The 13,317-nt window shown below is 46.6% G+C and overlaps 1 protein-coding gene across 11 annotated transcripts in view; it reads right to left on the reverse strand.

Annotated features, from left to right (window-relative positions):
• Positions 1-13,317, reverse strand: part of LOC130533158 (furin-like) — a 116,963-nt gene that overhangs the window by 88,322 nt on the left and 15,324 nt on the right. For 9 of the 11 annotated variants that reach the window (XR_008952497.1, XM_057046356.1, XM_057046355.1 and 6 more), the window contains exons 3-5: positions 12,351-12,443; positions 5,319-5,400; positions 4,188-4,291 (exon numbers count right to left, since the gene is read on the reverse strand). Coding sequence is in view for 9 of the 11 variants with exons in the window: in XM_057046356.1 (XP_056902336.1) it covers positions 4,188-4,291; positions 5,319-5,400; positions 12,351-12,443 (279 nt within the window). In the remaining 2 variants the exon portion in view is untranslated. Of the gene's footprint in view, positions 1-55; positions 199-4,187; positions 4,292-5,318; positions 5,401-12,350; positions 12,444-13,317 lie in introns of those variants that run through there. The other 2 variants (XM_057046359.1, XM_057046362.1) reach the window with 2 other exon arrangements.

A 13,317-nucleotide genomic window follows, 5' to 3' on the forward strand; every position in this document is an offset into this window, starting at 1 on the left:
TCACTAGTACAGCACTTGTCCGGCAGGCCAGGAGATGCAGGAGAAGACTTCCTACCTTCCAAGCACACTGGCTGAGGCAGGGTCCATGCTCCCAAAGGTCTGACCTTCCATCTATTTTCTCTTATCTGCCGCTTATTCTTAATCAGGGTCACCAGGGATGCTGGAGCCTATCCCAGAAGCCACTGGGCAGAGGCAGGAACACACACCCTGGAGAGGTCACAAGGGCAGACACAACTGAAACCATAATTTCTTCTGTCTTATTAATAAAACTGTACAAGTGCCTGTGTTCAGCCAGAGCCTCACTGTTTATCCCGTGTGCTGTGTTTACCTGTGGTCTCGACATAAACATCTTTTAAGACTTTTCCCCGCACAGGGAGTGTGTCAGGGACGAGCGACTGGAAACGTTTGCTGTGCAAGATCACATCACTGTGTCTGCGCCCAAAAGGAGCCTCCAGAGTTCAGGGAAGAGTCACAAAGCGCCTCTTTCATCCCTGCTCTTCAAACCACGAATTCACCCACACATAAACAAACACACACAAACACATACCCGCATACACACACATACACTGCTTGTGCAGATGGGCCATCATTGCAGGTCCCAGGAGTGTCCCTCCCCCCCAAAAAAACATACATTTGCCTGAAAACACTGAGCCTTTCAGACTGTAACACTTGACCATGCGATTTTTAATATGCGCTAATAATGTGATGCTCAGAGAGAGCGTTCAGTTGTCCTTGTCAACATGATTACAAGAAACAGACGGGGGAAAAAAGGGAAAAAACAGATCAGCAGGGGGTGGAGAAGGTACAGCGCTGGTGCATTTGTTTTTAAGTCTGAGTGGAAATGCTGCATATTCACAAACTAGCTGGTAGTTTAAAATGACAAAAAGCTACCATTTGGTTCTGAGTTGGTGTAATCTGTTATTAAAAACAGTAAGGAGTTCAACAATCTCAGCATGCCGTGCAGGCCAGACATAGCCGGGAAAACAATCCACCTCTGGCACGGTCACGCCGGTCACAACAGACCGCTGAAGACTGGAACTGGTGGCTGACGTGGCGGCGGCGAGGCAGCAGGGAAACCTGATCAGGTTTGTGAGTCTGTTCAGATAGATCAAAGCGAAACTACGACACATTCTGCACAAAACAGGCGTAAAAACGCAGACTCGAGGTGGCCCATAAACGCCCTCTGTCCCATTTAACATTTAAATGGTCGAGGGGACGGAGGAGACCTTGTATCAATTTGGATTTTATTACGGGAAATCTCAGTCGACAGCCTGAGGGGAGCCGATCGAACCCTGAACAAAGAGAGCGATCGTGGCTCCCTGAAAAGGGATGCAGCCTCTCTGAGCACCTGCCTCGTCTGAAAACCTGTGAGCCAAGTTTGGCTATTCCCAGGGATCTCGCAAGGCTGCCAAAAGCCGTAAACCTTTATAAGATAAACCCCTCGTATGTGCGGAGGTATTTAAAATGTATTGCCACTAGAAAAAAAACAGCTTCAGAGAACATCTATGGACGTCTGTGGCCATTGACGTCCATGTCAGCTCCTTTGGTGTGAATCAGAACCAGAGCAGGAAGAGCACTTCCCAAACTCTACTGCACATCTTTGGGTTTTTGGACACATTTGTTTGTAGAAAAAACTCATCACGCAAGATGCAACTCATCCACCACAGCACCATCACGTGGCTCAACCCCTTCAAGAAGGCTTACAATCACTGGAGTGTAAGGGTGATTGCCATAGCAATCATTCTGTCTCTCTCACACACACACACACACACACACACACACACACACACACACACACACACACGTATGGATCTGAACAGCTTTGTACAAACTCTTCTGGAGCAGAGGATGCAATGGAGTCTACTTGCTTTGTGTGTGTGTGGGAGGATGGTGTGTCAGTGTGTGTTGCTCACGCAGGATATACGTTGACTTTAAAACAAACATACATGCTGGGCTCACTCACTTACACACACTCACGCACTGTGTAGATGCTCATGTCTGGTCTGGCAGACTACCAACCGTGTGCAGATAACTGACCCTCAATCAATACCAACGTCCACCAGAGGCTGATTAAACACAACAGAACAGGATGGGGGGGTGGGGGTGGGGGTGGGGGATGCCATTCTTAAACGTGCTTTATATTCCCCGCCGTAAGATCCCTCCTGCACTTCAGCTCTCACCCCCACCTCCTTTCTGTCGCCCCCTTCATATTGCCCCCAGAGCCGAGGTGTCAATCAATCTGCTTTTGGTTGCCGTGGTGAAATCTCTGGCGCCCTCTCTGCTTTTCCAGGCTCTGTCAGAAATAACCGAGTGTTTTTGCACCCACGTTTGGACAAACAACCACTCCGGGGATGATTCGGCATCGGCCCAGACCTGAACGGTGTTGTCAACTCCATTTCGGCAAAGTATATGTGAAGCACAGCGTCAAAAGAAGAGCGTGAGGACCCTTTAGGATGAAAGGATCTGCCCCCATCTCTTCTGTTCGTCCTGTTGTGTCCTCACTCACGGGAACTGAGTTGCCCCACTTGTTTTAATTGCACATTTCCCCGTTTCAGTTGGACATCTGCATCTGAAGTGACGTCCTTAACCAATCCTGATGATTTTAATGGATGTGATATGGTCACATGACTGGCGTTTGTTGCTGTTTACAGTTATTGTGGTAAGATGAAGCCACTCACAACTCTTCAGGGCATGCACACACTAAGTTTCCCCCCATTTAGGCACAGATTGATGGGCTAATTTGAACAACTTTACTTTGGGGCAGGTGGTAGAGTGGTCCGGTTATCCGAGGGTCATTGGTTTGACTCACACACGTTAAAGTGTCCTTGAGCAAAACATCGAACCTGGAATTGCACCCAACACTGCATGACCGCTTGGTTATCACTCTTGATTAGTGGCAGCCGATGAGACGTGCGGATGCAGACTTTTAAATTTGTAATCATAACAGTCAAGAGCAAATTAAATTATAATTTTACTGCAGCTGAAGTGCTGAAGAACGTACTAATTAACATTACGTTATTGGTCAGCATGTCAGGAGGTATAAATAATTCATTGAAGGTGAATATATGTGGATGCTCACGTGCTGTATCTGAGGCATCGCTACAGGTAACGTAATTAATATTTTCCTCGTTCATGATTTATGACTTTACACATCATTAATATAAACCAGAATCACACTGACTTATGAATGAACACTTGGGTCCTCCAGGTCCCCACTAAAACATCTGTACATTTATCTATAAGCAGTCAGTGAGGCTGTAAACCCGATCAGCTCAGGCAACCTGAAACTGAGACAGATGCACCTTTGATCGACGGCTACTAATGTTCACGCATCTGCATGGCTGGATGTGATTGTATGATGCATCGTATGAAGCTCTGGTGCTCCGACGTGAGCCAAAACCGTATCCATGACTGCACAGAACGAACAAACGTGGGGGGAGAATTAATGTTAAACTCACTGAACGTCAACTCAACAGAGTTGGATTTGCATCCATATATGCAAACACTGCTTAATACTGGTGTTCAAGATTTCATTTTAATATGTCGCCCGCGTGCTTTTTTTCTCCAAAATCACATTTTCATGTGTAATATCGCCCCGTGACATTCAAAGGCCATTCCAAGAGCTCCGTTGTACCTGAAATATTAATTGAAGTCTGTGCTGTTGTTGGCATATTTCTGAAAATGTTCTTCTGCAGCTACAAAATGGTCTTAAATGTCCTTAAAAAACACACTTTGGATGCATTATGATGTGTCACCACATTAAAACAATGTGACGGTAAATGCACTCAAGAAAACTGCTCGATGAATCCCTAAACATGAGCCTGCAGCACTGTTGCTCCACGCGATCGCTGGACAAACAAAAGGACAAGGAGGGATGAGGCCGTCATGTTGCTGCTCAGCTCACACATCAATCCGTGTGTTGCTCCGAGCGTCGTCAATCCCCGACATTTGTCTCGGTTCAACACGGTCAATCTCTTTCACCTCCTCCTCCTCCTCCCCCCCCTCTCTCCCTCGCTCTCTGTAATCTGCCTACCTCTCTCCATCTCCCGTCTCTCACCAGCTACACATGAAAGCGTGCCTGACTTGTGCCTGTCAGCGGAGCATCTCTCACCATCAGAACATTAGCTGCTCTGAGTAGGAGAGAGGAGGCGCTTCCGGGAAACACACACATTCCCTGTGACACCCACCAGCTCCCACTGCATGGGCCAGAGCGGGTCATTGAAGGTGAGGCACTGGTCACTCCTCTTCTCCTCCGGCTGCCTGTCAGCTGGAGGCTCGCTCCGCCAGGAACCTGCAAACACAGAGACCTATCAAGCGTGTCTACATGTGCGCTTGTTCGCTGTCGTGTTTTGAACTCTGACTCGAGGAAGTCCCTGGTCTCCAACCACTGGCGCAAGGCCTCCCAGTCACTCCAGTGAGGTGGAATATTGGCTGGGTATTACCATATCATTAGCATATCATTAGCATGGCATTACTGTGACATCACATGGACCTTTTTAGTGAATGCTTAAGCCACAAATGCCTGATTCTGAAGCAGATTTTTTGAAAAATTAAATGAATAAATCTAATTTGTGGCTTGTTGAAAATAATAGTTGTATTTTGGGGGGTTTAATGACTAAAAATAAATAAATAAAAGCTTCTACAAAAGACCCACACAAAGGCAAATCAGTGCTGCAAAGCAAGAGTAATCAAAAATAATTGCTTTAAAATGAAAATGTGATTAAACAAATAAGTTATAGCATTTAATTGACTAAGAAGGAGGATTACTTGACATTGTGACATTTGTTTATTCATCTTATTGACTAAATGACAGTGTTTGATTGCAAGCTTTACAACCAATAAGCAGCCATTCAGTTTATGTTTATGTGCTTGGAGGAAACTGCAATTACCCCACGTGATATGATTATAGGAAAACTATTACTGCAGATTTAATATAAGCAACTCAAGCACATTTGCTCTTCAGGTAATATCTCCTCTCTGTGTTTCTGACGCTGCTAATTAACGCGTTCAGCTACACTTGGACTGTGAACACCACATGATATTTATGACCTGTATTTTCAGAATTGGGAACACGTGGTAATTTATTCATTACATCCCCATTTTTGCCAGGTTACATCACATTTGGACCACATCAGCCATTCAGCAATAACCTCACAGCGTTCTGACATCATTTCTTCCGTGAAGCTCTTGGTTTGATGCCCCAAATCCCGACCTTTGTAAGAATTGATCCCACAGATGCTTTTCTGTCTCCTAATCTCCTCATTAAGGTAAAGGTACAGTAAATAACGCAGATTTATACTGCGTTACCGAGAACTTACTGTTGGTGCTTCTCTGTCTGACGTCCCTGGCAGGAAGTCGTTTGTCTCTGTAATGACTGCTCTGCCTCTGCACCCACTGCACCTGGAAATCACAACACAGGGCGGAATCACGCCGAGGACAATGCGTAATCTCTCTGACTGCGCTCAAGTTGCTGCGTAACGCACAGTCAGATTCAGATTCAGATTCACTTCACGCGAAAGATGCTCATGTACAACAGCTCCAACAATCGTCGGCCATCTCTGAAGTATCGTTTATTGCGCAGGAACAAACTAAATATTCTTTTAGCGTCCTGTTCTATGATTTTCTAAAGGGGAAAGAAAGACCAGGGCACAGGGAGAGGACGATATCTTTATGGAGGAGAGTGAAAGGTTTCCTCTTCATTAGTTCAAAGAGTGCTCGCTTGCTCTATCCTTTGCAGTCCCATTGTCCTGGGTTAAAAGCAATGAAAACACCCCCACCTCACCTGTCCTCTACACACACACACGCGCGCGCGCGCACACACACATTCACCTCTTTCATAGGCCAGTGCTTGCAGCTTTGATCTGATAAGAGGTTGGTCCTTGTGAAGGTGGGCGCTCGAAATCAAACAACAGATCTCCCTCTCGAACACACACACACATGCTCGCGCATATCAGTGTCAGATTGCTATTGTGCTGTTACACTTAAATCAGCGGAAGAGGGTGGAAATAAATCCTATCGAGGGGCGGCTGCAGTCTTTTATGTCCTAAAAGGCTTTATGGTCTTCAATTATACTCAATTAACAAGAGCCAATCTAAACTACCTGAACTTCCGGGGCCTGGAAATGCAGAAGGTCTCAAACTAAAAAAGTTTCCCCCGTTCAGCCAAAGCATATTAACAAATAATCGCGAATCAAAGTAATTCCGTTAAAAAAAAAGGTACGGAAACAAATATGCTTTTCCCTGCAAATAGCGGCAGCGGCATAATGACGGTTAAGTCATTTGCATACAGCTGTGCACACATCATAATGCTGAGACAAATACAAGCACCTGCAGATGTGAGGCGCGCCTCAGACTTAGCGAGAACAATCGTTACTTCCCGGTGAGGCCTCTTTATTAGCATACGAGCGCGGCCTCGGTGCACGCCTGCCTTCAGTTCAGCTGTTTACAGATGCTAAATAAATGTAAAATAATGTTGGAAAGTGTTTCATCCTCACATAATCAATAGTGTAAACTGATTTATGCGATACGCGATGTGATCAGTGCCACCAGAAAAACCTTGATTGAGGAGATATAGAGATATTTTTAAATTAAAATTGAATTAAAATGAGCCCAGATAACATAAATATATGTCAACAAATCACAGACCTGCATGTAAAACCGTGTGTGTGTGCGTGCGTGTGTGTGTTTAACGCCACAACTGCCTTGTAAACCCCCTCCAGCCCCTCCCTGGAAGAAGAGGCTAAGAAACTCTGATCAATACACATGATAGTGAGCTAATCGCTCTCTGTCAAACCAGGCCCTGCCAGCCACTAATGGCACATACTCACATGGGAATATCTTCGTGCACGCACGTGTGTGTGCGTGTGTGTCTGTGTGTTTGGCCATAACGGCTGATTGAGACTCTTTGGGGAATGTTGCTCAAGGTTAGGCTCAAGAGACAAGGGGCAATTGACCACACTGTCTGTGACACCGACCCCTCCACTGTCAGCACATTCATCATCCAGCTGTGACACGCAGGCGTGCACGACACGCACGCTCGCGCGCACAGCTCGTGGATTGAAAGTACAGACGCAGTACAAACAATGTAAAAGAGAACAAATTGATAAAAATGCTTTTTTATGCTCCTGAGGCTGATGTCATGCCTACTCAGGTCTCCATAGTTACATTTTGAAGGCGCTGACACTGCTCCCTTCAGAATAAAAGCTTAGTTAATTGGAGGTTTGAGCAATCAGGACTGCAGGACTGTGGAAAATAAACCTTATTTCGGGGGGGAAACTGCTTCCGAGAGCACTTGCATGAGTGCACGGCCGAGGTGGAAATGACTGACAAACAATGTGAGCGTGTGGGTTCGAAGGAGAAAGGCAGGAAGGTGTGCGCGCACGCGTGCGTGTACGTGTGTGTGTCTGCACATAATACTCCCATGTCTCTCTATGAAAGAGTGGACGCTCTGGATGGCAGGCAGCTGCGGTGCTGTGATACCGGCCCGGCTGCACAGATATCACAGCTGACATTTTGGGCTTCGCTACCTACTCACGGCCCCCTGGGAGAGTGATGGCTGTGGTCGCCCCAGCCCCCCCCTTCCCCACCACGTGCGCTCTCTCTCCCCCTGTCAATCACAACGCTGCGCTTCAAGAGACTCTGCCTGCCCCCCTCCTGGCTCTGGCTGGACCCATTATTCCACCGCATGACCCAGCTCACCCACCAACGCAGCGCCCAGACCCCCGGTGCACTGCCGATCCTTATCTGGAGCTCACCCTCTCGCCTCCCCTCCACCCTTCACTCGCCGACCACAGAGGGACGAGAAGAAAGGCTGTACGTTACTGTCAACTTGATAACACAAAAGCGAGTTGAAAATGTGCACGCTCCACAGCAGAGAGTGGAAAGTGGAAGCAGAGGGAGAAATTGTATAAAGAGAGCAGAAAGATTAGAGAGATACACTCTGGCCCCTCCTCGAGCTTTCTTTTAGGGCACCGCTCGGCCTCCTCTGCCTCCTCCTCCCTCCTTCCCTTCCCCACACACCCCCGGGCCCTCTAGTGTGTTGCTCACTCCATTGTGTCAGCCTTCAGAAGTGCTCAGTTTGAGTGGCAGGCCGTCACAGATCAGTTCCCTGCTAAAGCGGCCCGGCAGGCCGGGGTGACGGGCCAGGAAGGGATCTAAGTGGGGTTTATCAGCGGCTTCTTAACGCCTCTCCAGCTCCCTGACACAAAAGAGAAGGGGTATTAAACATCTAAAGCAAACCAAAAAGCGTGAAAGCTCCTTAAAGGGCCGCGGGATTGCGGATGTGACTAGAGTCTTAAAAAAAAAAAAATCAAAAAAAAGGAAGAAAAATAAGAAAAATACACACAAATGCTTCAGTAGTGAGGTAGGATTGAAGGAAAATACTAATGTGTTTTTCTGGCCTGTGTGGACATAAGAGAGAGAGAGAGTGTAAGAGTGAGAGAGATAAAGAGAGAGCAAACAAAACCCTCAAATCTGTGAAACTAGCTTAATCTTTTGTTAGTGCCTAATTATTATTCTATTGTAACAGGATATGCAGACATTTAAACAACAAGCAGTTTACAGATATTATTAACGTGAATCACACTGAACGAAACAGGGAAATTGGATGAATTAGCACCCGAGCTAAAAACAAAAAAAGAAGCTACATCTTCACAATAGGACGTGTGAGGAAGGATATGGCAGGAAACCCGAGGACTAAAAGATCAAATTAATGATTCATCTTGTTTGGATGCCTCGGGCTCATGGTGGGCACGGACATTTCGGGATATTTAGTGGTTGACTGGGATGTGGCACCAGGGCCTAGCTTAGCCCTGCATGGACGAGCTGTAAAAAATATATACATTATTAAAAAAAAGTAAAAAAAAAAGACACTTCACAGTAACAAAGTATGAATTTGCACAAATTTGCACTGAATCAGCTTAGTCAGAAGGCTTAACTGCACGTGTCACGTGCTTCTTCCATACAACCTGCATTGTGGGTCGAGCTCATATTGGGACGTGACGATTCTTGTTGCCGCCACAGAAGCCGTTTCGCTGCGGTCGTATGGCGGCAAAAAAAATAAACAGCCGCTGAGACGACAAAGCCAAAGGGAAAGACACCATCTGCACGGTGGTCTCCTACACGTGTGTGTTAAGTGTGGCGGCACCGGCATGTCAGGAGCTGGCAGGGGGTTGGTATCTCAGGCATTTTGTAAAAGGTCAGGAGAGTTCAGGCGGAGACGTGCGCGCGTGTTTGGGAATGAAAGTGCAGCCTGTACGACAGATAGGATGGTTAGGAAGCGGACCGAGGGAGGCAGGGGGTTGGAAGCCTGAAGTAAACACAGCCCGGTCAGAAGCAAGAGACGGACACGAACGAGTTCTGCCCTGACACACTGCATCCGTACGCGTGCAGGATACTCCCCTGCATATGTCACATCTCCTGCTGCGAGGCGCCATCCATGTGTGCACGGTGACCTCATCTGTGCGCCGTCACTGGGCTCTCGTGCATTTGCTTTTTTAACAGCCCTGCTAATTATGTCATTAGCTTTGTGGTTAATGCTAAAGCTGATCGTTGTGCTGGCAGCAGGTACTTAGAACTATAATTCCCATCACGGGGCGTTTGACATGTTACAGAGCACGAGGACACGCAACAGGCGCTGTAATATGTGGTTTCTTTACAGTTGCTCTGCATATGATGCATATTTCTGCAAAAGTCTTGTGAAAAGCATGTTTCTTTGATTCTCTAGGAAAGCTTTGCATGTGTTGTGAGCTGAGGGAGTGTTAAAAGCAGGAATTGTCGATTTCTCTAATAAAGGTTTGAATTAAATGATCCCTGCATAACAGTGATGTTCTGTGGTCAGTCTGCCTATACAGTCAGTTCAACTTAATGTGTCCAGTAATTTCACCTGACTGGACAGATTAAGTTGAACTCAGATGCTCCATGTGCATTTATGGGTGAGCTTGAAAGACTTTTACCAAAATCCAAGGGAATAAGCTACATCCCAGGTCAACATACTCCCTTGATTTGCGCTTATGCTCACACATGGTTGATATTTGCTGAGCCGACATTTTAATGTTTATCATATTTCTAATATTTCCCTTCCCTTTTTAAAGCTGAGGGCTACCTTAAGATTCCCAAATGGCTTGAGGGCTACCAGCTCAAAACATATGTATAAAAAAATCAAGAAATCAAAAGCATACAATATTCACACAAAAAAACAATCACCATAACTTTAGGACAGGTACTTGTAAATGAATGTAGTTATGTTTCATTGTCAAAGTGACATCTATTTTTTTGCAAATGAACATGTCACAATTTCATTCAACAAAAAATAGAACTAAAATTGTTTTTCCCAAAACATGAGATTGAGCAGTATAATCAATGATGTATTAGCTAGCAAAAGTTGAAATAATCGTAACTCGCAGACTTGCCTGAGGGCTCACCTGGATTCGAACCGATAACCTTCCCCACCCAAGTCAGTGGCGTAAACCACGGACCTACCCAAGCACATAAATATATAATGTGAATATATATGTGTGAAACTTTCAATAGAATTTACATAAGGCGCAGCGGGCGACTGAGAAGGAGCCAACGGGTAACTGGGTGGCGGCGGGCATAGGGTTGGTGACACCTGGTCTAAAGGCTCTTCAACAATACGCACTTGCCGAATGTCTGCGGAGTTTGTCTGAAGTTGGTTTACTCTCCAAGGCTTGACTGTAACACACGCAGACAGCGATCGCAACGCTTCCTTACATCCCAACATAATCATTTTGTGCAAGCAGTTTTTCTGTTTACTTTTCAGTCATTTTTCATTTTGAACAAACCAAATCTTCACTTCGCGGTGTCAATGTAAACACTAGCCCTGCGCATAACTGCGGCAAACAGCAAGAAGCATTAAACCAACATTAACTCTGTCACAACCCTCCGACTTACTGAAAGGCGGTGCGGTAATTAGCGCGCTGTGCAATGTAACCCACCTGACACACAATTCAGAGTGCAGCGTGTGATGCGGAGTGAAAGGCAGCGCTCGGGTTTGTATAGACAGCAGCCCGGTCTGAGGTGGGCGGACTGGTTAGAGCTCAGGCTATGGCAGGAAGCCAGCTGCTATAGCTAACACACTGTAATTGTGTTTGACAACACGTAGCGCCACGTAAATATAGCTTCCACATACCATCTACTGGAACGGCTGATTTCAACTGGGAAAATGCTCATAAAAAAAGAGCTAGATTATTATCCCCTAAACAAAAGTGGTTTTCGTTTTACCGAGCTGTTAATTTTCCTAGCTCTGAGGCGCGACCCCGCGTGAGCAACAAAGCAGACTTTAATGTGCAATGTTGAAGAAACGCTATCAAAAGTAGCAGCATCTGCTGTGGGGACGCGGCGTCTGAACATGCAATTGTTCAGTATCTCCAAGCATTATTCCTGCAATTCATTAAATTTAGGAGTCATTATGAAAATGTGGGACATTTTGAGGGTGCAAATTCATTTTCACCTAAAGTTATGATGCTAGGAAAGTAATTAAAGTTACAGTGTAATGAAATCATGAAGCATACGTGCAGTCACTGGAGATTGCACATAAATTACTTCGATTAATCACACGCACACTGATTCAGATGATAACTCCGAATCCCAAAGTTTGGGAATGTTTCTCCTGCTCTTGGTTGTGCGCGAGCACGTGCCCCTGCGCAGGGGCGTGTGCACGTGTGTGCACGTCAACCAAGGCGCGTTGTGCTGCAGAAGGGCCAGAGGTCTGCTACACCCAGGAGGACAGACGGGGCCAAAGCTGCCTCCACAACCCCTTCTCTCAGTCCCTCCTCCTTCACCCTTATGCTGTCATGGGATGTCTCCTTGGGTGATGGTTTCCCTGGCAACCGGCTGCTTTCTGCACTCCGAGGGTGATGCGGGCGGTTTGCTGAAGGTTGCTTAGGGGAGGAAGGAGGAGGGAGACGGGGGTACAAAGTGATATTGGGTGGCGGCGTCAGCTACGGGAGCGAGGTAAACAACTTTCAGCCATTATTCAGCGCGCGTCTGTTTTTTGTTTCCCATCCTGCTCTTTAATCAACACAGGACCCTGATTAAAACGGCAACGCGAGCCAAATGAACCCCCCCATTTGCATATACATGCTGTGTAAAATCAGAACTGACGCTGGAGCGTGAATTCACCTTGACGCGCTTGTGTTAAACGTATCAAATAGTCACGTCTAAGTGGCTGAACGCCCTGATTTGCTGTTGCTACAAATCCATTTCCTGCTGTGTTACACAGACACCGCAGGAAAAACAGTTTTTTTCTTCTTCTTGGGGAAGCGGCAGCTTGATCCACTCTCAGATCCCTACGTGTGATGGGCATTTTATTCAGCACTTGAAAATACTCACCCCTTCCACAGCCGCGAGGTTTCTCTCAAAGGTGGCTCTGTCAGGGCGCCCCCTGCTGTCTCTCAAGGTGTACAGATTCTCCAAGCTTCCGACCTGTCAGCAAAGACACATAAAAGAGTCCGGATTTAAAGGAAAAAAAGAAAAACACCGCAACACCTCACGTTCTTGACGTAAAGGGCGGCTTTTATTCAAACCGCAAGTGTTTTCATCATTTCAAAGATGCCAATAAGGGCGCAGCGCGAGGGTCAAAACGCATAACATATTCAGCCCTAATCAAGACCAGCGCCATATCAGCAGATCCCCTCCGGCCATCTGTCTTGGGTGGGTTTTTCTGCAAGAGGTGGGGCCCAAAATCAAATAGCGCACAGTTTATCTAACCTTATCCTGGGCTTTTCATTTCCAAGACTTATAAACTCACATTGTATTGACCGCCTGGGAGAGTTAGAGCTAACTAACTAAAGTGAAATCTACTCGGCGGCAATTGTGTGTGCCAAGGCCTGCGCTTTGTGCGTGCGCGTGCGCGCGTGTGTGTGTGTGCTTGCTGATTCTATCTTCCTTCACATTCATTCTCTCTATTCTGTGTCCCTGAGGTGCATCAGGGCTGAGACTGCCGAGTAAATTGTCCCAAATTGAGTTCCGTCTTGCCGGCAGATACAGGCCACATCCTGACCGTTTAGAGCGAGGAGGGGAGAGACGGGGAGAGAGAGGGAGTGAAAACAATCACAGCGCACATCACTCGCTTGAAAACCTTCCCTCTAATTTCTCTCCCTGCCTTTCTTTTGCACCCAGCCTCTCCGTCTCCCCATTTCTCTCTCCTCGCTGATTTCCCTGCTGCCTCTCTTTCTTCTGCCGGCGTATTATTCTCTCTTCCGCTTCCCCTTCTTTATATCACTCCCCGTGTGTCTTCCCTTGTCTTTGTCTGCTGATATAGGTACACATCAGTCTTTCCTTTCCCAGCGTGCCTTTT

This window comes from Takifugu flavidus, chromosome 10 (genome assembly GCF_003711565.1).
Source record: "Takifugu flavidus isolate HTHZ2018 chromosome 10, ASM371156v2, whole genome shotgun sequence".
NCBI classification, from domain to species: domain Eukaryota; kingdom Metazoa; phylum Chordata; class Actinopteri; order Tetraodontiformes; family Tetraodontidae; genus Takifugu; species Takifugu flavidus.